The sequence below is a fragment of the Manis javanica genome, chromosome X (genome assembly GCF_040802235.1).
Source record: "Manis javanica isolate MJ-LG chromosome X, MJ_LKY, whole genome shotgun sequence".
Classification (NCBI taxonomy): Eukaryota; Metazoa; Chordata; class Mammalia; order Pholidota; family Manidae; genus Manis; species Manis javanica.
Genome location: NC_133174.1, coordinates 73084037 through 73107379, shown reverse-complemented (window position 1 = coordinate 73107379; position 23343 = coordinate 73084037). Strand labels below are relative to the sequence as shown.

The following is a 23343-nucleotide window of genomic DNA, read 5'->3' as shown; positions in this document are numbered from 1 at the left end:
ATTCATAATCCTTTGAGAAAAGAACTGAGTAAAAGGTATTTATGTATGTATGCATGTATCATTCTACCTATATAATTTTCCCAGAACCTCGGTTTTTAAAAGAGAAAATGGTTAAGAAGAGGAAAAAGATGAAAAATAATTCCCCTAATCAAAATGTATCTTCCTTGCTTTTGGGCACCTGATCCAGGTTTCATAGACTGTCTGCAACTGCCTATCTCCCTTAGGTACTGAATTAATTTTAGACTTTAATAAGTAAAGTTCAAATAATCATTGCCATTTCTGTAGATGAGATAACTGAGGCACAGAGATTTTATATAACTTGCTCAAATCCATACAGCTAGTATGTGACAGAACTGGGATTTAAAATGATCAGTCAGTGTAGTTCCATGTCTGTGATTTGTAAGCACCATGCTATACTGTATATTCCTGCTTTACACATTTGACTCTTATTTATGTTACAGTCTCCAATATCTGATTCCTATTTATATTTTATGATCATTTTCTTGTATGTGCTCCCATTATGAACCAGCTAAAATCTTTTGGAACAGAAGCCAGGGCATAAATAAATAATGCAAATGAACATTTCAATGCTTTTAAAGTATTATGTTATTTGCCAAGAATGCAGATAGTTTTTGTTGCTGTTCAGAATTCTTTTTAAAATTTTTCTCATAAATTTTATTGATTGTTTTGTATCAAAATACACAAGGTTCCAGCACTCATAATAAGTTGATTTTTAGTTATTTAAAGATATAAATGCTTTGGGAGAATGTCCATAGAAATATTATGAAGAAATAAAATCAGTTTATACTTTATTATGGAATTTATTATTTTGGTCATTTTATTACAGCATTTGATTTGAAGTGCAAAATCCATTCAAACCTTTGATAATCAAGTTCAGGTGTAAACTCCTTGCCTTGATGATGTTGAAGGGCCTCCTAAGGACAGTCCCGTCCTACTTTTACAGTCTTATCTCCCACTAACCACTTCCTCCCACAAGGTTCCCACACAAGTGTGTTGTACCAGACACACTATATTGCTTTCTGTTTCTTGAACAAACAGTATTTTGCCACCTTCTTTCCCCTGTCTTTATTGATTCCATTCCCTGCTCTGACAACAACCACTCTCATATTTCTGCTGGAATTCTACCTATCTTTCAATATTCCATCTAGAAAAGTCATCTTCTTTAAGACATGTTCTCCAACGCTGAGTCTTTTTACTGTCTCTTCAGGGCTTCCATTTTCACCTCCACCCCAGATGTGGTTTCCTTTTAAAAGCTAGTATCACTTCTCATTATTTAACTATAAGCAAGGAACTTATAATACTGAGCAGTACATTATTTCTGTGGTCCTTCTTCCTCTCCACTATGGAATGTACTTTTGTTGAGGGTTGAGGTTTTTTTGTCATAAGTCAAAGACCAAGTAGAAGCAAATATTTTGGGGAATAGAATGGAACTGGAAATTCCATCTCTCTCTCTCTCCCACTCTTTTCCCGACTTTCCCCACTCATCTGTTCCCCTCTCCCTTCCTCTCTTTGTGATTATGGCTTGCAAAAATGCCTGATTGTGACCATCAGCAATAGCATTAATAAAGATATATGACTAGGATTGTTCATGGGGTTCCGAAAAGTAAGAGACAAATTGCCTCGTTAAAAAAGTGAACACACAAAATAAATATAAGGAAATGATTTAATAAGTCAATTCTATTTCCATTCTAGTTCTTGGGTCCCATTAAGCATCTGGATTTGACTTGCTTATATTTGATTTATACTTTTTTCCTTATGGAAAAATATGTATCATTATCTATTATGGCAAATGCTGTTAAAGGCTTAGTGATTCTGATCTGTCTACCATTTCTCTGGGATCTTGTGATACTTCCTTTAGCCAAATTAGCTTGAAGCTGCTAATAGTCTGGTGCTTATAGAGATCTTCCCTCTATTTCCCCTGCTACTGAAATTCTGTCTAGGTTAAGTGTTTTTACTTACTGAATCTTACTCAGTTACCCTGTAATTGGTTTAGCATATCAGTTACGCATCCTTATTCCCTCATAAAAACTGCTACTATTCAGTATTCATGCACACACCAAAATACATTTAGAACTCTAGAAGAAAAGATTTTTATCCTCAAACATAGTATTTACCCATTTCTCCTCTAACAGAGACTTCAGCTTGGATGCTTAGGTTTCTGCATAAAATTACTTAAAAGTCTTCACAAACCTAATTACATCTAAGAATATGTTCCTTAGAAAAGTTGCTTAAATACCCAACAAACAGTTCATGTCACTCTTCTGCCCAAAACACCTTCAATGACACTCAGTGTCTATAAATTTCTTAGTCTAACTTTCAAAGCCCTCCATGATCTGCGTCCTAGGGAACTTACTTCCAGGAACTTCCTTCTAGTGTTCTTTTTTTTTCAGCCAAAATGTGAACTCTTGTTCTCTAAATAGAGCCTCCAATTTCCCAGAAGTGTGTCTTTGCTCATATTGCTCTTATACCCAAAATGTCCCTATGCCCCATCCTCACCAATTTAGATATGCTGAATTTACATAAAATTTTTCAAGATCTTCCTCAAGTATAACCTTGTGGTGAAATCTGAAATTATCCCAGGCTGATGTTATTTCTTATGTCTCAAAACTCCCACAGTAAATTCCCTATAGCTCATATAATATTCTGTTGTTATTTACAATAATCGTGTTCACCCCATAAGTGATTATGAGCTTGGTGAGGGTAAAGACTATATTCTATATTTTATATATCTTTCAATATTATTACATAACAAATATTGAATAACTTAGTTATACATGTAACCAATCCAGTAAAAAATAATGCCTCATATTAATAGACGGCATATTTTAGTTTCCAAAATTCTCTGACATTTATTATTTACTCACCAGAATTCCAAGTTTGAAGTAGTAAAAGTATTATCATATCCATTGTATAAGTTGTGCAGTGTACATTTAAAAATATGCATTGTGTATTTATTTGTCTGCTGTACAAATGAAGAAATCAAGTTAAAACAGCTAATTAATGCATGTCTTGGGTTTATAAACCAGCTTTTGGTATCTCTACCATATCAGCTATCTCTCCTAAACTTAGTAAGATACAAAAGTATTTTCAATTTAAACAAGTTTATATTTCTTTGTTTCAGCAAATCACTTGTTGATTACCCCTACTGTGAGATTTTCCAGAGTCTACCATTCTATTATCAGAATGGAAAATATCAAAAATATATTAGAGGACAAAAATGGTTTCTGTTCTGATTTTCAAGGTCTTGCCCTGAAATAATCCTGGAATTCAGAGTATGTCCTAAGTTTTTAAGGTTTCCCTTCTATCTAAAGGAGAATAACTCCTCTCTACCTTCTGCTTGCCCTTCTTTCTCCACTGCACTGAGCTACTCAAAAGCTCTTTCACTGAGGTAAATGCCTGAGAAATTGGGGCCATTTGTATTTCATAAGATTTTTAGAATCTGAAAAACATAGCTATTTTAACAGAAAGATGAAGTTTTATAATTAGTGAATTCTCCCTAGGGCAACTAGAGTTTCCCAGATCTGATTTAGTGTATATCAGTGTAAGGACAATTGTCTCAAGTGATGTAGTGAAATTATCCCAGTTGGTAATGTCACAGGCACTTCATAAAAGGAGAGGAGGAGTAGAAGGAAGAAGAGAAGAAAGAGGGCTGCTACAACTTTCCTGAAGTTGAAAATCATTACTTTAAATAGTGTGGGAAAAGCAGGCCTAGATTTTTATACTAAGCCTGAACACACTTACTTATCAACAAAATTATTTTCACCAGAACTGAAAGTTGCCAACAAGGCAATGTTTATGTATTTAGCAAATCTGAGCCACAGGAATAAATGATTCAATACTATGCTGAATATATGATCAGATAGTAGGGCCTTCCTACAAAATTGAAGGGCTTAGATGATTTGTATGTTAAATAAAAATTCAATATTTTATTAAGTTTAGAGGCTTGTGAGCACATTCTGTAAAGATACCATTGCAGTCTATAAAAATAAACCTTCTTGAATTTGTAGATGTTTAAATGATTTAATCTGGGCTTTTTTTCTCACACAGTCACTTTTGGGTGGTTATTTTATTTTCAGGTATCCAAAAGTTGACTTTCATAGTAAATAATCAAAAAGACAAATATCTAGCCTCCTATTATAAGGACTAGTCAGATCTAACAGTAGAATTATGTTCCACAATTTGGAAAACAGAAAATATGATGAGGTAAGCTATAGATGTGGCAAAGTATAATGATTAAAAGTATGAATTCTGGAATGATGTTGAGTTGGAATTCCAACTTAGTATTACTGTGTGATATTTAGCTAGTTACTTAACCTATCTTTGTCTAACTTTACTCATTTGTAAAATCTGGTTATAAGAGCACCTTCCCCATGGGTTTGAGTGTTAAATAAACTAATCTATACAGAGTATTTTGTGCAAGAAGCTCTTAATAAGGTGTTTGTCATCATCATCAAAATCCTATCTGTGGGATGAGTGGCTGCAATCCTGCCCAGAGCTAGATGTCACTGAAAGCACCTTCCCATGTTCATTTTTTGGACATTTACTCAGGCTGTTTTAATTCTGTAGACTTCCAAGGAAAAACGTTTTCTTTAGCAAGTCTTTCTGGAATGAATATACCTTATATTCAGGTGTTTTGAACCTTATGATCAGCCTAATACTGCTACATTTTAAATTTATACTGGTCAACATCTTATGTCTTAATCTCCTTGACACATATTAAGCTACTGCCTTAATAGTTTACTTTTTTAAGTCATTCCATTTGTTCTCTGTTTTCATGAGGATTGTATGGGAAAGTTACATTTGCCTAGATGATTTCTTTTTAATGAAAGTTCAAAACAGTTAAGTAAATTATGACCTATAGAATTAATATACCAGCTTCCCACATAAGAAGATGGAATAATTTCTTCATTTTAAAATCAGACTAGTCTTTGCACAAATACACCAATTTTTCTTTTAAATATCTACTACCTTGGCATATGAATAAAGTAACCCTGCTAATACATTATAAATAAATATCCTAAAGATGTGACATATGTATGTTTATTCCTATTTGGGTTAATTTGTCCAAGTTTATAAAACTTCACAGTACAGTCTTTTATCTTAAAAGCTAGTTCACTAGGCTAGTCAGTTCCATTCTGTTTAATTTGCTGATGCCATCAAATTTGAATTGGTTAAAAAGAGGGGGAAGAAACTACCATTCATAAAACACCTACCATGTGCCAGGCAGTGGGCACAAATTGTCTTCTCAAAATTACTCTAGTATTACTAGCCCTAGCCTAAAAAGGCTAAAAAGTTGCTGGAAAGCATCCTCCAGACATGAATACTTTTACATACTGCTGGCAGAAGTGTAACTGGCATGACCATTTGGAAATCAATTGGGCAGTATATTAAAAATGAATAATGCACATAATCTGTGCCCCAGCAATCCTGCTCCTTTGTGGGTTTCTAGATAAATGAATTGCACAAGGATGCTCAATGCAACATAGTGAAAACCTGGAAACAATTTAAACATTGATCAATAGGGAAATAGATAAAGAAGCTATCAAACAAACATTATGGAACAATACATATTACTTTAAACTAATGAATTAAGACATATCTAATCCAAATTACAAGCAATAGTGTTTGGCTTACATTGCAGAAAAATAAAGACAATATATAATATTATTTATCATATATATTTATGTAAAGATACACCTAACAATAATGGTTATTTCTGGGTAAGGGATGTGGATGGAGGGAAAATGATTAAGGGAAGATCTTTGACTTTGTGTACATTTTTGTTTTACATTGCATTCATGTACTAACATATAACTAACAAGCACAGTTTTTTTCTTTTCTCTCTGAACTGGCTCCTGTTGGATCTGTGGGCCAAACCCCCATGCACTTGGTTGCATTTGTATCCATCTCCCTAAACAGAAGAATATGTACCTGTTTGGTCTACAATCTTTAATTCTCTGCATTTGACTGAGCAGTTGTCCTTAACTACCAGCAGGAAATCTGGGAACATATTCAAAGGCTGCCTTGTAACATTAAGTTTGCAGGGTTGCTGTTGATGTAACAGAGGGAGGAGGGATGAAAATGTTACAAGTTGAACCAAAAGAAAAACCAAAGCTGCAGAACATTTGGCAAGTTGAGTAAACACACTGTCTTGTTTTAAGAACAGCAGGTTACACCTACATTATAGTTACTCTTCTCTGTGAGTCTGTCAGTGCTTCTCTTGTAAGTCTGTGCTTGTGATTTTTAATAGCCTTCTTGTTCTAAAGAAAGAAATATAAATGATATGTTAGAATATATCCTGGAGTTGTATCAATTGGTTGTAAATTATAGTAATGCTATTAACTCTTTGCACACTAATAAAGCTATTCAAACTTGCTGATTTTGGGAAAAATGTAAAGAATGCCAGCATAATCAATAAAGTGATCACTTTAATCATTATTAAAAACCATATCCTTTTTGGATCATTTTTTGGATTTTATGGATCATAGAACCTATTCTTTGAAATTAAACTAGAAGCAGATCAGAGAAGGCATAATTAAGAGTCAACCTGAAGTAATCTCAGGGCAGTAGTCACTGAATTTTCAAAGGTAGTTTCCTATATGGGCTGAGAGTTTTTGCATTTAATGCTGTTGTTTGATAAATTTTTCATCTTGTTAATTGCAGACAGTAACATTGGGGTGTATATTATCAGAGTTTCTCAAAAAAGAAAAAAAGATGCAATCTAAAAGTACAAGAAGAATGTATTGTTACAGAAGCATTCTTGAAATTGTCTTAAATTAGGTTACTTGCAAAGCTGACAAAGGAATTTCGGTAATGTGCTCTTTGGAGATACAGACATCATTTAAGAAAACACTAAATAACATTTATTCTTATTTCCGACAAATTGGGTTATTATAAAAATAAAGGAAAAGGTACCTCAAGACCATAAGACATTCAAATGACACCGTGACTAACAATTTTTGGACCCTCTTCTGTTTCTCTCAACAGGAACTCCATTCTCCAACTCTGCAAATATCTACTTGTGCCCCAAGCTCTGTACAAATAACCCAAAATACTGAACAGGTAAAATAAGTTATGGATTAGATTAGGTTCTTTTATTTTAATGTAGGCCTTATCATATGTTCAAACAATCCTAAGTTCCTCATAAGGTTTTACATATTCATAAAATGTCAAGAACATGAAACCAGAAAGGGGATTCTCACATAGGAGAATCAGCTCAGTCCATTGAAGGAATGTAAAACAAGTACTGAATCAAGTGCTGTGAACTGAGATTTTTCAGTTTCATTGTCTACTCAATGTGATTGTTTTTAGTTTGAGTGCAGTTTATTTTTAGCCAAGGAGCTCCTAGTGATTATGTATATTTTAAGGGTCCTTGATTTGAGCACAAATAAAGTGATCATAATCTTGGATTAAGGACTTGCCTTTATCAGTGAGAGTACTGTAAGTTTACATTCAGAGAGAATAACTTAGAGGGTCAGAACTAGCCCTTCTCAAGGGTGCATGATTTGAAAGTTATACAAGGGTCTAGTTTCCTTAGCCTTTATGACCTGATATTCCCACTTTTAAGATTATTCTTGAGTCTAGGCATTTTATCTCCAAAAGGTATCTATAATAATAAATGCCATATTAACAATTATGTACTTAATATTAAAAAGAATACTAAGAAAATAAAATAGGAAACATCCTAAATTTAATACTACATAGGAGAGGACTATAAAGTGTGGGATTTGGAGGAGTAGGGAGAAAGTTGCTGTTCTAAGCAAACTGACTTGTCCAGATGAGGTTTCAGGGTGTGAACATGGACAATAAGGGGACAAATGGACAAAAACTGGTCTCTAGACCTTGAACATATTAAAGAAATGGTGATATTATGCAGAAAAAATAAGATTATTAAAGAAAAGTTTGCTTACCACTTCCCAATTTGGCCTTGCCTAGAGCTAGGTCAGTTAGAATCAAGCATTGATTCAGCAAACTTTTGCTGAGTGCCAACTATGTAGCAAATACTGCACAAAGGTCAATTAGGACAATCATTGTTCTCAAAGAGTTTACAGACTAGCATGGGTCACATACATAACAAAATATAAGACAGTGGGATAAAGATACAGTTGAGTTAGAAATGGAGCCCTACAGGATCACCAGATAAGATTACCTCAGAAAAGTAACTCCACTTAAATCAAAAAGCCATTCACTAAAGCAACTCCAGTCAGAAAACTGCAGTATTATTTTTCATAATGGAGGGCTTTAAAATTGTGTTTACTGTATGAATTATTTCTGATAATAAAAATATGTGTTTATATAGAAAATTCAGGAACTGTAAAATGATATAAAGAGGAAAAATAAAAAAATCACTCACAATGCCCTCCCCATCCAGAGATATTACTCTTAGCATTTTGTATTTTCTTCAGTTCAAAAAAAAAATTGAGATCATACCATACATGCATTTTATAACTTCATTTCCCATTTAATCTTTATGTAATTTGTATTACTCAAGATTATTACTTTAATGACCAAGTATTTCAACCTATGGATGATTGTTTAATTTTTCCCCTCTCCATAGGAAAATGTTTCTCCTACTTCACCCTCATCATCATTATTATTTAAAATATTTTCCAGTTAAAACATGATATTCTTCTGTTATGTTTGTTTGATTCCTAGTTTGGGTAAATAATTTTGTCTATTAATTTTCTTTTCTAAAAATAAATGTTCACATTACTTGTTCATTTTTCTATTAGTGTGAAGATTCTTTTTTGGGGGCAGTATAAAAACTCTGTTTGTATTAATGATATTGACTCTTTTTCCAACAAAAGTTTACAAATGACTTTGTTCTAGTATTGTCTCTCTTTTAATATTATTTATGCCTCTCATCACAGTGAAGATTTAAATGTTTAAGTGCACACATACACACACTTTTTCCTTGCAACTCCTTCCATTTTTTAAAATACTGGATGTTCTTTCCAAAGAGAAGATGTAATTAATAAATATGAAGCTATACTTTCTTCTAATCATGTGTGCACATTTACAATGAAACAAGTATTTTGAAACTCATCAAATATAGTTTGGAATATGTGATGAATTACCATGAAATGAGTATAAAATGTAGCAATGAGGATAAACACCTAGCACAGTGCTGAGCACGTAAACATAGGCTTTCATGTATGTTTTTGAGACTCAAATTGACTGAAACATAAATTCACATGTCATCATTTGTGCAAATGACTTTAAAGTTTTCACTGTGAAAATTGCTCCCTATTATTGTTGATGGCTCCAAGATCACTATATATGAACTATGATTATATGCAGCTTTTATCTTTTTTTCACAGGAACTCCATTCTCCAACAGTGAAAGTCACTACATATCCACAGACCACTGTTAGGAGATACATAGTACAAAATCCTGAACAGGTAAGCTGTGTCACACCAATTGTGTCCCAATTTATAATTCCTTAGAAGCTGAGAGCTTAAATGAGAAAGATAAGTCAGTTACCAGATCCTTAAAATCAGATTGGTGTACTTACAAAGTTTATTTCTAAACATTAGTATAAAAAGAGTCATCTTTAAATCCAGGCAACCATGGGCCCATATGTTCTGATTCTGAGATGCAACAGTTCCAACCAGCATGGAAATTCTCGGAATATAAAGTCTTTCTATCTCTATGGCTCTACCCTTGTACTACAAAACATTTTTGTGCACTTTGAACCAAGGAAAAAAGGGACAAAGTTCTTTCACAGGCTTCTTATAAAAATTATCAGCTGTTACATCAGAGGTTGAAGTCTTTATTTAGATTTTGCTATTGAGATATGGTCTAGGAAGAAGAAAATGAAGTCAGAAGTTCAAGTATTTCCACACCTTTGTTGTCTATGGTGTATGAACTTTTGTGCCTAACAATGAGCTCTTTTGAAAATTACATTATTATATTTTCTACTAAAATATATAACCTTCTATTTTACAAACTAGGATACATTCTCTGTCTCATTTGAGGAGAAAATTAAGAAAACTTTTTTTACCCACAGTAATAAGCTTTCTCAGCACACACAAACACACACACACACACACACACACACACACACACACACACACACACACACACACACACAGCTCTTCTTAGCTGAAACAGGAGATTCTTCCAAGCGGTTATAAAGACAAATGTTTCACAGAAACAGTGTGCCCCGGAAAATAGTAACAACAGTTCTGTGCTTTGCTTTGCTTTTTATTTCTCCCATATTATTGCAGGAAACAATTCTTCTATCACAAAATAAAATCAATTATTTGCTTCAGCTGTGGAAAGCAAAGGGTTAAATTAGGGTAACATACTTGGTATTACTTTAGACCGGTGGGAAGCTGTACTATTCTTTTGCTTTTATCTGCCTCCCCTCTTCTTTCTTTATTTTAAAATCATTTTCTCATGTCTCTTTAGGGAGGCTGTTAGTTGTGTCTATGTGCACGTGTGAACCTATGAGCATGTAGGCTCTGTTGGGAAGGTGATTGTTTTGGACATTTGCTTGAACTTTCATATATTTATGTAAATATCAAAGGAGAATGTGATTACAGTAAACTAGTCACTTGCTCCTTTTGCAGAATCAAATGTTAAAGCAACAAATAAGAACTGTGTGTGTGAAGGGAGGGAGACAGGAGGTGGTTCTGGGAGATGAGAGGTGCCTTTTTCTATAACTTGGCCAATCACTTTCCACTTTCCCCTTCTTCCTCCCTCTCTCTCTCTTCCTTCCTTTTGCACACTAACTGGAGAATATACACATTGGGATGCACATTACACTCGCTTTCCCTGGCTTTCACAGAATTAGTTCTGGATAGCACTTGTTTTTTCTCATAATGTGAGAATTGCTGTGTTTGCTTAGGATATATTCACAGAGAGATCTTAAATATCAAATCATTTGAATTCCAAGCCACTTTGCCAGTTATTCATATGTGACTCTGGATATATTTTTGTTCTTTAGATCATGTGGAAAGGGAAGAATTAATATTTATTGGGTATGCACTCTATGCTAGGCAATTTACATATTTTATCCCATCTAATCCTAAAAAGGTGAGAAAACAGAAGCACCGAGAAGTTCAGTAATTTATTCAATGAATATTTATTCATTGCCTATTATGTACCAATAATTGCACCAAGAACTGGAGAGAGAACAGTGAACAAAAAAAGTCCCAACCTTCCTGAAACTCGAGTTGTTAACTGGCCCCAAACCATTGGGTTACAAAGCAGTAGAGTTGGAACTGAAACTGAACAATGCAGATCTGGGGGAGAAATATTTGCAAATTCAGAACAATTGATTCTGTAGGTAAATTAGGACCCATAGACTCATCTACGTACCACCTTCCCCCACCTTTTCCACAGCCACAGTGTAATTTTAAAGGCAGAGAAATTAGAAGTATGTGTGCAAGTACATAACATATTTGTTACATGAAGCCTGCCCCTGTAAAGGCTTGTTATTATGGCTGTGTTCAACTATAAAGAAGTAAATAATTTATCAGGGAGATAAGGGCTAAACCCAGCAGAAGGCTAAGGAAATGATCATTTTAAAGCTTTTAACTCTTTTCATTATTGAGGAATTAAACAAATTTTAATCCCCATACTTCCTAAACAAAAATAGTCTGGTTTTGCAGAGAAGCTTGTAAATCCTGTCTAGATATATTTCCAATTTGATTTATCTAAGTTATATGACTTTTTGTTTGCTCTTTTAAATTCCTCCAGAAGATTTTGGCTTAATTACAATATTTATAATAAACTGAGCCTCCTAAATGGCAACTTTATCTTCTTTTTCCTCCCAGATTGTCTAATTTTTACTTCTCCTCCCTGTAATTAAACTGATCTAATCTACTTCTCTCATGATTTGTTCTACCTTTGTTTAGCTTTTTTATTTTTGGTTGGTCCTGCTCTTCCTTGTTCTCTATTTATTGTCACTTTGAGTCAAAGGATTTATGCATTCTTGTATATAACTTGACCCAGAAATGAAGGAAATATTTTTGCTCTATCAGTAGATAGGATCTATTTGCTATTAATCAGTTTCATTAATTTTCCACATGTGAAACTGCTGCTGTGGCTCAGAAGGCACAGCAGAGTCTTCAAATAGAAAAAAAAAGGAAATAAGACATGGTTCTTGAATCAATGGAGCTTACGGTATCTTTCAGGAAAGGAAATAAGATATGTCCACAAATAGCTATGTAAAATACATGGTAGAGAGTATGACAGATGCCACAAGAGAAATGAAGATGAAGTCCTTCTGAAGTTTAGAGGTTGGTGATAGCACATTTGGAGGATTTCTTGTGGCATTTAATATATTATTACAATTAACATTGTTATTAGTATCATTTTACTAATGAGAAACCAAAGCTTAAATAAGTGTAACTTACTCAAATCTTCTAACTCCAAATCTCTCACTGTCTTTTCTGACAGTCATTGTGGGAGTAATTTTGACAAGATTTGATAACTTATATTGGATATGGAGTTAAAAGAAGGAGAAAAGTAAAATATGACTCTAAGCTTTTCAGTTTGAAATACTGACAGTTTGGTAGCCCAATTAAAAGGATCAAGAAGTGAGGGGGAGGAGAAGCTGATTTAGGAAAAGGAAAGATTGTGAGATCTGTTTGATCCAATAGTGCTTGAGGTGCACGGAAGGGAAGATGCCCCACAGGCACTTAAAAAGGACTCAGAGAAAGGGCACCTTAGAGACAGAGATATGGGAGTTATTCCTCTTAAAGTTACCACTGTAGCTTGGGAATATGTGAGAACACTGAGGGGTAATGGGAGAGGGGTGAGGCCAGAACCTTGATAAATATCTACTTTAAAGGGAACAGAAGGAAGGAGCTAATTTCACAAATACCAAATAGTGAAAGAGGGTGTTGAACCATCTCAAATGACCTAAAGGCCAAAGAGGATGAAGCCTGAGAATAGAGTTTGACTATTAAGAAAGCAAGAATGATGTGTGAAAGAGGAGTTTTGGTGTATCTGTAGAAGCAAAATCCAGATACAAAAAGTTAATGGGTGAATAGATTAAGAAGAAGAGGAGATAAGTGAGGATTACTCTTCAAAGAAGGATATTGGTCAAAGGAAGGAGAGATGGGATGGCAGCTAAAGGAAGAAGCAATCTGAGTTTTGTAGACAGAGGGAAAGAGCTAGTAATAAGAAAGACTAAAGATGCAACAAAGAAAGGGGACAAATGGGATAAGATTCCAGAAGAGACAAGAGAGGATAGGATTCCACGTACAGATAGAGAAGTGACTTCAGGAAAAAAGAGTACATTTTCTCGGTAATGAAATAGAAGGAGTAAAAATTGAAGAGAGATTGTTGATGTGGAGAGGAAAATGGAGGACTCTCATTGAATAGATTATCTTCGTTTTCTCACTAAGTAGAAAGAGAATGAGGAAACATAAGCACAGGAAGTTGAGGAAAATGAAAAGATTTGTAACCACATTTACAGAGAATTTGATGGCTACATGTATGACCATGAAGGTTGGAGGGCCTCTTAGAGTTGGATAACTTGAATTTGTTGGATAACTGAGCCAAATCACCAAGTTAAAATTTTTTTCTCCAGCAAAGTTTCATGGTCTGGGAACAGTAAATTGTGTACTTTGGTAGGTGTGAGAACTACTACCAGAGGTGCTCAAAGTAACCATTATATTTATAAGATCAGCCATTTTTGAAAACACCTGTTAATTCTTGGGTGGATCTGGCACCATTTCAAATGCACACAGAGAGAAAAACAACTGTCAAAACAGTAAAAGTGTTAAGTAGTTCATTTGTGAGAAATCTAAGACTTCTGATTAAGTTTATTTTGCTGATCTGCTTCATACAGAATGATTTATTCATAGTCATATTTGGTTTAACTTTCCTATATATTTTGGGAGAATAATAGTCCCCTAAGTTTGGAAGTTTCTTTTTCAGTAGTCATTTGAAATAGTAATTCCAATATACATTTCAGAGATAATCAACACTATTAGCATCTAAACCATTTTTCTTTTTAAAAAATAATAGTGGTTCAGCATTTATACTGAACTTTAGTTCACAGAGAAAAAAATTTCATGCTTTTGCTAAATTTGTTTTCCCCTCTTAGAAGGTACTACATCCTGAAGATAAAGGTTCATATTATCTCTTTTCATCCAATCATCTGTTTTTTCACTATGGGGTTTTCAGGTGGATAAAATCACTTCCCTCAATAAACCTACTATTATATACTTAAAATTTTTTTTATTAAGGTATGATTGATATACACTCTTATGAAGGTTTCACATGAAAAAACTGTGGTTACAACATTTACCCACATTATCAAGCCTCCGCCTATACCCCAATGCAGTCACTGTTCATCAGTGTAGCAAGTTGCCAGAGATCCACTATGTACCTTCTCTGTGATACACTGTTCTCCCCGTGACCCCCCACACCATGTGTACTAAACATAATACCCCTCAGTCCCCTTCTACCTCCCTCCCACCCACCCTCCCACAACCCTCCCCTTTGGTAACCAGTAGTTCATTCTTGGAGTCTCTGAGTTTGCTGCCATTTTGTTCCTTCAGTTTTGCTTCATTGTTATACTCCACAAATGAGGGAAATAATTTGGCATTTGTCTTACTCCACCTGGATTATTTAACTGAGCACAATGTCCTCCAGCTCCATACATGTTGTTGCAAATGGTAGAATTTGTTTCTTTCTTATGGCTGAATAGTATTCCATTGTATATATGTACCACATCTTCTTTATCCATTCATCTACAGATGGACACTTAGGTTGCTTCCATATCTTGGCTATTGTAAAAAGTGCTGTGATGAACATAGGGGTGCATATGTCTTTTTGAATCTGAGAAGATGTATTCTTTGCGTATATTCCAAGGAGTGAGATTCTGGGGTCAAATGGTATTTCTACTTTTAGTTTTTTGAGGAACCTCCATATTGCTTTCCACAATGGTTGAACTAGCTTACATTCCCACCAGCAGTGTAGTAGGGTTCCCCTTTCTCCGCATCCTTGCCAACATTTGTTGTTCTTGGTCTTCTCGATGCTGGCCATCCTTACTGGTGTGAGGTTATATCTCATTGTGGTTTTAATTTGCATTTCCCTGATGATTAGTGATGTGGAGCATCTTTTCATGTGTCTGTTGTCCATCTGAATTTTTTCTTTGGAGAACCATCTCTTCATATCCTCTGCCCATTTGTTAATCAGGTTATTTGCTTTTCAGGTGCTGAGGTGTCTAAGTTCTTTATATATTTTGGATGTTAACCCCTTGTCAGATACGTCATTTAAAAATATATTCTCCCATACTGTAGGACACCTATTTGTTTTGTTGATGATGTCCTTTGCTGTACAAAAACTTTTTAGTTTGATGTAGTCCCATGAGTTCATTTTTGCTTTTGTTTCCCTTTGTTGAGGAGATGGGTTCAGGAAGAAGTTGCTCATGCTTATATTAAGGAGATGTTTGCCCATGTTGTCTTCTAAGAGTTTTATGGTTTCATGCCTTACATTCAAGTCTATAATCCATTTTAAGTTTACTTTTGTGTATGGGGTTAAACAATAATCCAGTTTCATTGTCTTGCAGGTAGCTGTCCAGTTTTGCCAACACCAGCTGTTGAAGGGGCTGTCATTTCCCCATTGTATATCCATGGCTCCTTTATCATATATTAATTGACCATATATGGTTGGGTATATATCAGGGCTCTCTACTCTTTTCCATTGGTCTATGGGTCTGTTCTTGTGCCAGTACCAAATTGTCTTGAATACTGTGGCTTCGTAGTAGAGCTTGAAGTTGGGGAGTGTAATTTCCCCTGCTTTATTCTTCCTTCTCAGGATTGCTTTGGCTATTCGAGGTCTTTTGTGGTTCCATATGAATTTTAGGATGATTTTCTCTAGTTCGTTGAAGAATGCTGTTGGTATTTTGATAGGAATTTCATTGAATCTATAGATTGCTTTAGGCAGGATGGGCATTTTGACATTATTAATTCTTCCTATCCATGAGCATGGGATGTGTTTCCATTTATTGGTATCTTCTTTAATTTCTCTCATGAGTGTCCTGTAGTTTTCAGAGTATAGGTCTTTCACCTCCTTGGTTAGGTTTATTCCTAGGTATTTTATTATTTTCGATGCAATTGTGAATGGAATTGTTTTCCTGATTTCTGTCTCTGCTAGTTCATTGTTAGTGTATAGGAATGCCACATATTTCTATGTATTAATTTTGTATCTCACAACTTTGCTGAATTCAGGTATTAGATCTAGTAGTTTTGGTGTGGATTCTTTAGGGGTTTTTTATGTAAAATAGCATGTCATCTGCAAACAGGGACAGTTTAACTTCTTCCCTGCCAATCTGGATTCCGTTTATTTCTTTGTGTTGTCTGATTGCCATGGCTAGGACCTCCAGTACTATGTTGAATAGAAGTGGGGAGAGTGGGCATCCTTGTCTTGTTCCCGATCTTAAAGGAAAAGCTTTCAGCTTCTCACTGTTAAGTATAATGTTGTCTGTGGGTTTGTCATATATGGCCTTTATTATGTTGAGGTACTTGCCCTCTATACCCATTTTGTTGAGAGTTTTTATCATGAATGAATGTTGAATTTCGTCGAATGCTTTTTCAGCATCTATGGAGATGATCATGTGGTTTTTGCCCTTCTTTTTCTTGATCTGGTGGATGATGTTGATGGATTTTCAGATGTTGTACCATCCTTGCATCCCTGGCATAAGTCCAACTTGATCATGATGGATGATGTTTTTGATGTATTTTTGAATTCGGCTTGCTAATATTTTGTTGAGTATTTTTGCATCTATGTTCATCAGAGATATTGGTCTGTAATTTTCTTTTTTTGTGGTGTCTTTGCCTGGTTTTGGTATTAGAGTGATGCTGGCCTCATAGAATGAGTTTGAAAGTATTCCCTTCTCTTCTATTTTTTGGAAATCTTTAAGGATAATGGGTATTAGGTCTTCACAGAATGTTTGATAAAATTCAGTGGTGAAGCGATCTGGTCCAGTAATTTTGTTCTTAGGTAGATTTTTGATTACCAGTTCAATTTTGTTGCTGGTAATTGATCTGTTCAGATTTTCTTTTTCTTCCTTAGTCAGCCTTGGAAGGTTGTATTTTTATGGAAAGTTGTCCATTTCTTCTAGGTTATCCAGTTTGTTAGCATATAATTTTTCATAGTATTCTCTAATAATTCTTTGTATTTATGTGGTGTCCATAGTGATTTTTCCTTTCTCATTTCTCATTCTGTTTATGTGTGTAGACTCTCTTTTTTTCTTGATAAGTCTGCCTAGGGGTTTATCTATTTTGTTTATTTTCTTGAAGAACCAGTTCCTGCTTTCATTGATTTTTTCTATTGTTTTATTCTTCTCAATTTTATTCATTTCTGCTCTAATCTTTATTATGTCCCTCCTTCTACTGACTTTGGGCCTCATTTGTTGTTCTTTTTCTAGTTTCATTCATTGTGAGTTTAGACTGCTTATATGGGATTGTTCTTCTTTCTTGAGGTAGTCCTGTATTGAAATATACTTTTCTCTTAGCACAGCCTTGGCTGCATCCCACAGATTTTGTGGTGTTGAATTATTGTTGACATTTGTCTCCATATATTGCTTGATCTCTGTGTTTATTTGGTCATTGATCCATTGGTTATTTAGGAGCATGTTGTGAAGCCTCCATGTGTTTGTGGGATTTTTCATTTTCTTTGTTTAATTTATTTCTAGTTTCATAGCTTTGTGATCGGAGAAACTGGTTGGTACAACTTCAATATTTTTTAATTTACTGAGGCTCTTTTTGTGGCCTAGTATATGATCTATTCTTGAAAATATTCCATGTGCACTTGAGAAGAATGTGTATTCTGTTGCTTTTGGGTGTAGAGTTCTGTAGATGTCTGTTAGGTCCATCTGCTCTATCGTGTTGTTCAGTGCCTCTGTCTCCTTACTTATTTTCTGTCTGATTGATCTGTCCTTTGGAGTGAGTGGAGTGTTGAAGTCTCCTAGAATGAATGCATTGCATTCTATTTCCCCTTTTAAGTTAGTTAGTATTTGTTTCACATATGTGGGTGCTCCTGTGTTGGGAGCATAGATATTTATAATGGTTATATCTTCTTGTCAGATTGACCCCTTTATCATTATGTAATGTCCTTCTTTGTCTCTTGTTACTTTCTGTGTTTTGAAGTCTATTTTGTCTAATACATGTATTGCAACTCCTGCTTTTTACTCTCTGTTAGTTGCATGAAATATCTTTTTCCATCCCTTCACTTTTAGCCTGTGTATGTCTTTGGGATTAAAGTGAGTCTCTTGCAGGCAGCATATAGGTGGGTCTTGTGTTTTTATCCAGTCAGTGACTCTATGTATTTTGATTGGTGCATTCAGGCCATTTACATTTAGGGTGATTATCGATAGGTATGTACTTATTGCCATTGCAGGCTTTAGATTCATGGTTACCAAAGGTTCAAGGTTAATTTCCTTACTATCTAAGAGTCTAAGTTAACTCACTTAATATGCTGTGACAAGCACAATATAAAGATTCTTTTCTTTTTCTTCCCCCTTTTCTTCCTCCTCCATTCTTTATATATTAGGTATCATATTCTGTATTCTTCATCTATCCCTTGATTGACTTTGGGGATAGTTAATTTAATTTTGCATTTGCTTAGTAATTAGTTGTTCTACTTTCTTTACTGTGGTTTTATTTCCTCTGGTGACAGCCATTAAACCTTAGGATCCCTTCCATCTATAGCAGCCCCTCCAAAATAGACAGCAGAGATGGTTTCTGGGAGGTAAATTCTCTCAGCTTTTGCTTATCTGGAAATTGTTTAATCCCTCCTTCAAATTTAAATGATAATCTTGCCAGATAAAGTAATCTTGGGTCCAGGCCCTTCTACTTCATTGCATTAAATACATCATGCCACTCCCTTCTGGCTTGTAAAGTTTCTGCTGAGAAGTCTGATGTTAGCCTGATGGACTTTCCTTTGTATGTGATCTTATTTCTCTCTCTGGCTGCTTTTAATAGTCTGTCCTTATCCTTGATCTTTGCCAGTTTTATTACTATATGTCTTGGTGTTGTCTTCCTTGGGTCCCTTGTGTTGGGAGATCTGTGAATCTCCATGGCCTGAGAGACTATCTCCTTCCCCAGACTGGGTAAGTTTTCAGCAATTACCTCCTCAAAGACACTTTTTAGACCTTTCTCTTTCTCTTCTTCTTCTTCTGGTATCCTTATAATGCAAATATTGTTCCATTTGGATTAGTCACACAGTTCTCTCAATATTCTTTCATTCTTAGGGATCCTTTTTTCTCTCTGTGCCTCAGCTTCTTTGTATTCCTCTTCTCTAGTTTCTATTTCATTTATTGTCTCCTCTACTGTATCCAACCTGCTTTTAATACCCTTCATCATGCTCTTCAGTGATTGGATCTCTGACCTGAATTCATTCCTGAGTTCTTGGATATCTTTCTGTACCTCCATTAGCATGTTAATGATTTTTATTTTGAACTCCCTTTCAGGAAGAGTCGTATGTTCCATGTCATTTAAATCTTTCTCAGGAGTTATATTAATTTTACTCTGCAGGTTCCTGTGGTGTTTCATATTTGTATATGTCACCCTCTAGTGTCTAGAAGCTCTAATCTGGAGTTTCTCAGCCCCTGAAACAATGTCGCAGGTTGCAGGGGAGTGGTATTGGTGGAGGAAAGAGCTGTTCCCTCTTTCCGGCTGCTGTGCCTGTCTCCACTGCCTGAACCAGTGGGATGAGCACACAGGTATAAGCTTTTGTCCCAGGACAGCCAGATATGGATCCCTGCTTTCCACAAGTGGCTAGAATCTCAGTCTCTCCAGGAATTCTGCCTGTATTACCTTTCCAACCCAGTAGTCATGCCAGTATCACGAAAGCACCATGAAACATAGTTTTGTTCTCCCAGAGCAGATCTCCAGAGCTAGGTATTCAGCAGTCCCAAGCCTTCCACTCCCTCCCTGCTCTGTTTCTCTTCCTCCTGCCAGTGAACTGGGATGGGGGAAGGGCTTGAGTCATGCCTGGCCACAGCTTTGGTATGTTACCCTGTTCTGTGAGGTTTGATCTTTTCTCCAGGTGTATGCAGTCTGCCACTGTCTTTTTTCTTGTTGCTCTCTCATAAGATTAGTTGTGCCAACTATATTTTCTAATTGTATCCAGTTTTAGGAGGAAGCCTCTGTCTCTCCTCTCATGCCACCATCTTTAATACCCTATTATATACTTTTTAACTTGATATCCTAGGAAAGTTCTAACAAGGTTCTTATACATTATTTTAAATACAGTATGGATTTTATATATTACCATATATTATTAAAAACCAATGCCATTTGTGCATTAAAACCACAGATTAAAGATACTTTAAAAAACTTTATTTTGCTTGATATAAAGTGTGCTGCATTACTATCCCTATGATAAGCAAACTGAGGATCAGAGAAGGTAAATGACTTGCCTAAGTTTCCACAGCAAGTAAGTGACAGAGGCAGAAGTGAACACAGGTTTTATGACTTACAATTTTTTCCATTACACCTGCTTCCACTAATGTTAGTAATCAAATCCAATCCACTTTGTGGTTCTCACCTGTTGACCTCTCTGAAGCATTTATACCTTCACTTAATTTTCTACTGTTTCTTGAAAATTTCTCTTATCTTGATTTTATGACATTTTTCTCTTCTGAGTCCCTCTTAAGACTTGTCTAGTTCTGTTTTTTATCTTGCCTTTTCAGAAGTTACACGGTTTTAATTATCTCTTGTCAATGGGTTTCAGACCCTGGCAAGTTCACTACAGATTCAGTGTGACCAAAGAAATGACAGTAGAACATTTCTTTGGGGTGAAAGGGTTTATTACCCTGCTTGTTCTCCCAGTGGTAGGTCAAGCACTAGCATTTCTGCCTCTGCCCAGAGCACCGGGCCAAGCTCTCTGTATAGTGCAATAATAGTTTATTGCCTAAAGGTGTGGAAGCGGTAGCCTAGCAACAGGCCAGTTGCATCATCAAGTGGTTTAAGTTCAGTGAGGATCCTGGCCATAGGAACTCTAACTTTCCCACACTCCACCCCTCCAGGATTCTTGCCTTACAATCTATATGCTCTCAATCTTTCGCAATGGTCCCTGTGTGAGAAAGCTGGAGCACTGTAAAGAGACTCAACAACAGTAACAGAGGATAACAACAACTTAGAGATTAAAAACAAAAATTAAGACACAACAATATTTTGATACAGGTAACAAAAATTAAAATAATCCTCAAGCCAGAGGAGGTTCCCAATCCACAAAGACCTTAGGGGCAATAAGACACATGTTTTAATCAAACCAACATAGGCAAATCTTCTCCATAGGGTAGGATACATGCAAGAGAGTGGTCCTGTGATAGGACTGTAGCAGGAAGGGGGTAAAATCCATGTCTAGTACACCATAATTTTACTCTTCTTCCTGTGAGGGTTACTGAAGGGTCAATATATAGTGCTATTGGAGGTGCCTGCACTAGTCATAATGATAAAATAAAACTCCTCTGTAAGATGCTCCAACCATCTGGCCATTCAGGATATACTACTGATCTTTGGCAGCCACTCTGCTGTTATTCCAGGAATATATAGGAGACCACCTGCCAGGCCTTGTCCCCAGGGTTACAGGAGAGTCAGCCATTGTTGGTCCATGTGTTGAAAGGTCCAAGGCCACGTCCACTCAATGGAGTCTCCAGGGTTCAGGGCACTTGGTGCTGGCAGCAAGATATTATTCTGGTGGCTGAACCTCGGCTTCAACTATTCTTACTTGGTTTGTACTTGCAGTTATATAGGAAAGGCAGCCATATGTGTTAACATGTCTATGGGGTCAGGGCTCCCTTTCGGGGTCTCTCATTCAAACGCAATAGCAAAGTCCATATGCAGACTGACCATCCCCACAGACTACTGGTATCTGACTTTAGTCGGGATTTCAACAAGCCATTGTGCCTCTCTATCATGCCTGCTGTGGTAGGATTGTATGGCATGTGAAACTCCCATTTGATTCTTAAGTGTCAGAGACATTCTTTCAGTGCATGTCCAGTAAAACAGGGGCTATGATCACTCTCAAGTACCTGTGGTAGAACTTAGGTGGCAAAAAGATGCTCCAGGCCTCTTTTGGTCATCTGCTGGTTTGTACAACGGGTAGGAAAAGCAACCAGAAGTCCAGTAGCTGTGTCCACACAAGTCATGGCATACTGATATCCTTCTGACACAGGTAGAGGCTCAGTATAGGCTACCTGCCACCTGACAAGGGGTATAGGCCCCTGAGCTATTTTCCCATTTGCTGTGGAACTCAGTGTAAGTCCCTTTTAGAGCATAGAACACACTCCTGCCAAGCTCTCCTAACTTATTCAAAGGTCAAAGGCAAGCCCCACCGACGGGCTCCAACCCACATTGCCTTTTGCACAACAAACACTGATGTAACCATTGGGCTACATCACAGGCAGGCTTTCCTTCTAACCAATGTATCTGGGCCAATTTATTTGCTTCATCGTCTCATTGGGATGCCAGTGGCAAATGACCTGTCACGTGGTATACTGTAATTATTTTTGTATGACCACAGGCCCATAAGTCTTGCCAAAATTCTTGCCCCCAAAGGGGTCAGTGACCAACCAACCAGTTGGCATGATACCAAGTTGGTAGCCACAGGGTCAAGCGCCGATAGACAGCCCAGCTGTCAGTGCAAACAGCTATAGGGGAGGGCTCCTGGCTGATCAAAACCACATGACCCACAACTCTGCCCATTGACTGCTCTTCCCCTCACCATCTTCCATCCATATTGTCTTAGTCTTAGGATGGTAAGCTATGGCCCTCCCATTTGGGGGCTTCCCATGGCTGTAGCCATCTGTGTACCATGCATCTTCAGGTATAGGGGCTCTTCCCTCCCAATAGAGATTCTCTGCTACTAATGGTTCAAATGCAAGTTCTTTCTGCTTTTCACTAGTATATGTCACTGGTCCCAATAAATGTTGAAGTTCTTTACTCAAGGGGCTACTAGAGAGAGCACTGGGATGCTGTAGGTAAGCACCCCACTTTGTGAGTGTGGGCATTTGTACCACACCACTCCTTGGTTTTTGGGTTTAGTCTCATACCCACCCCAAGATGGGATGGGTGGTTATTACCTTTATCAGGGCTATTCCAGTGATGAGTTCTGTAGCCAGCAAGGCATGATACATGGCAGCCAGTTGTTTTTCTATCAAAGTGTATTGTATCTCTGCCCATTTCCAGAGTTTTGACCAGAATCTAATAGGTTGGCAAGTTTGTTCAAGACACTGCCACAGACCCCAGCCATAACTGTCTTCAGTCACATGAACATCCAGCTCACAGAGCCTTGATGGTTCTATCACATTCATGGTCTATATGGCCTTAACTGCCCGCTTGGCATCAG

The 23343-nt window shown here is 36.4% G+C and overlaps 1 protein-coding gene across 1 annotated transcript in view; it reads left to right on the top strand.

Annotated features, from left to right (window-relative positions):
* The window catches only part of POF1B (POF1B actin binding protein), a 97508-nt gene that overhangs the window by 7146 nt on the left and 67019 nt on the right, over positions 1 to 23343 (top strand). The window contains exons 3-4 of the mRNA XM_017640166.3: positions 7009 to 7083; positions 9342 to 9422. Coding sequence (XP_017495655.1) covers positions 7009 to 7083; positions 9342 to 9422 — 156 coding nt within the window. The remainder of the gene's footprint in view (positions 1 to 7008; positions 7084 to 9341; positions 9423 to 23343) is intronic.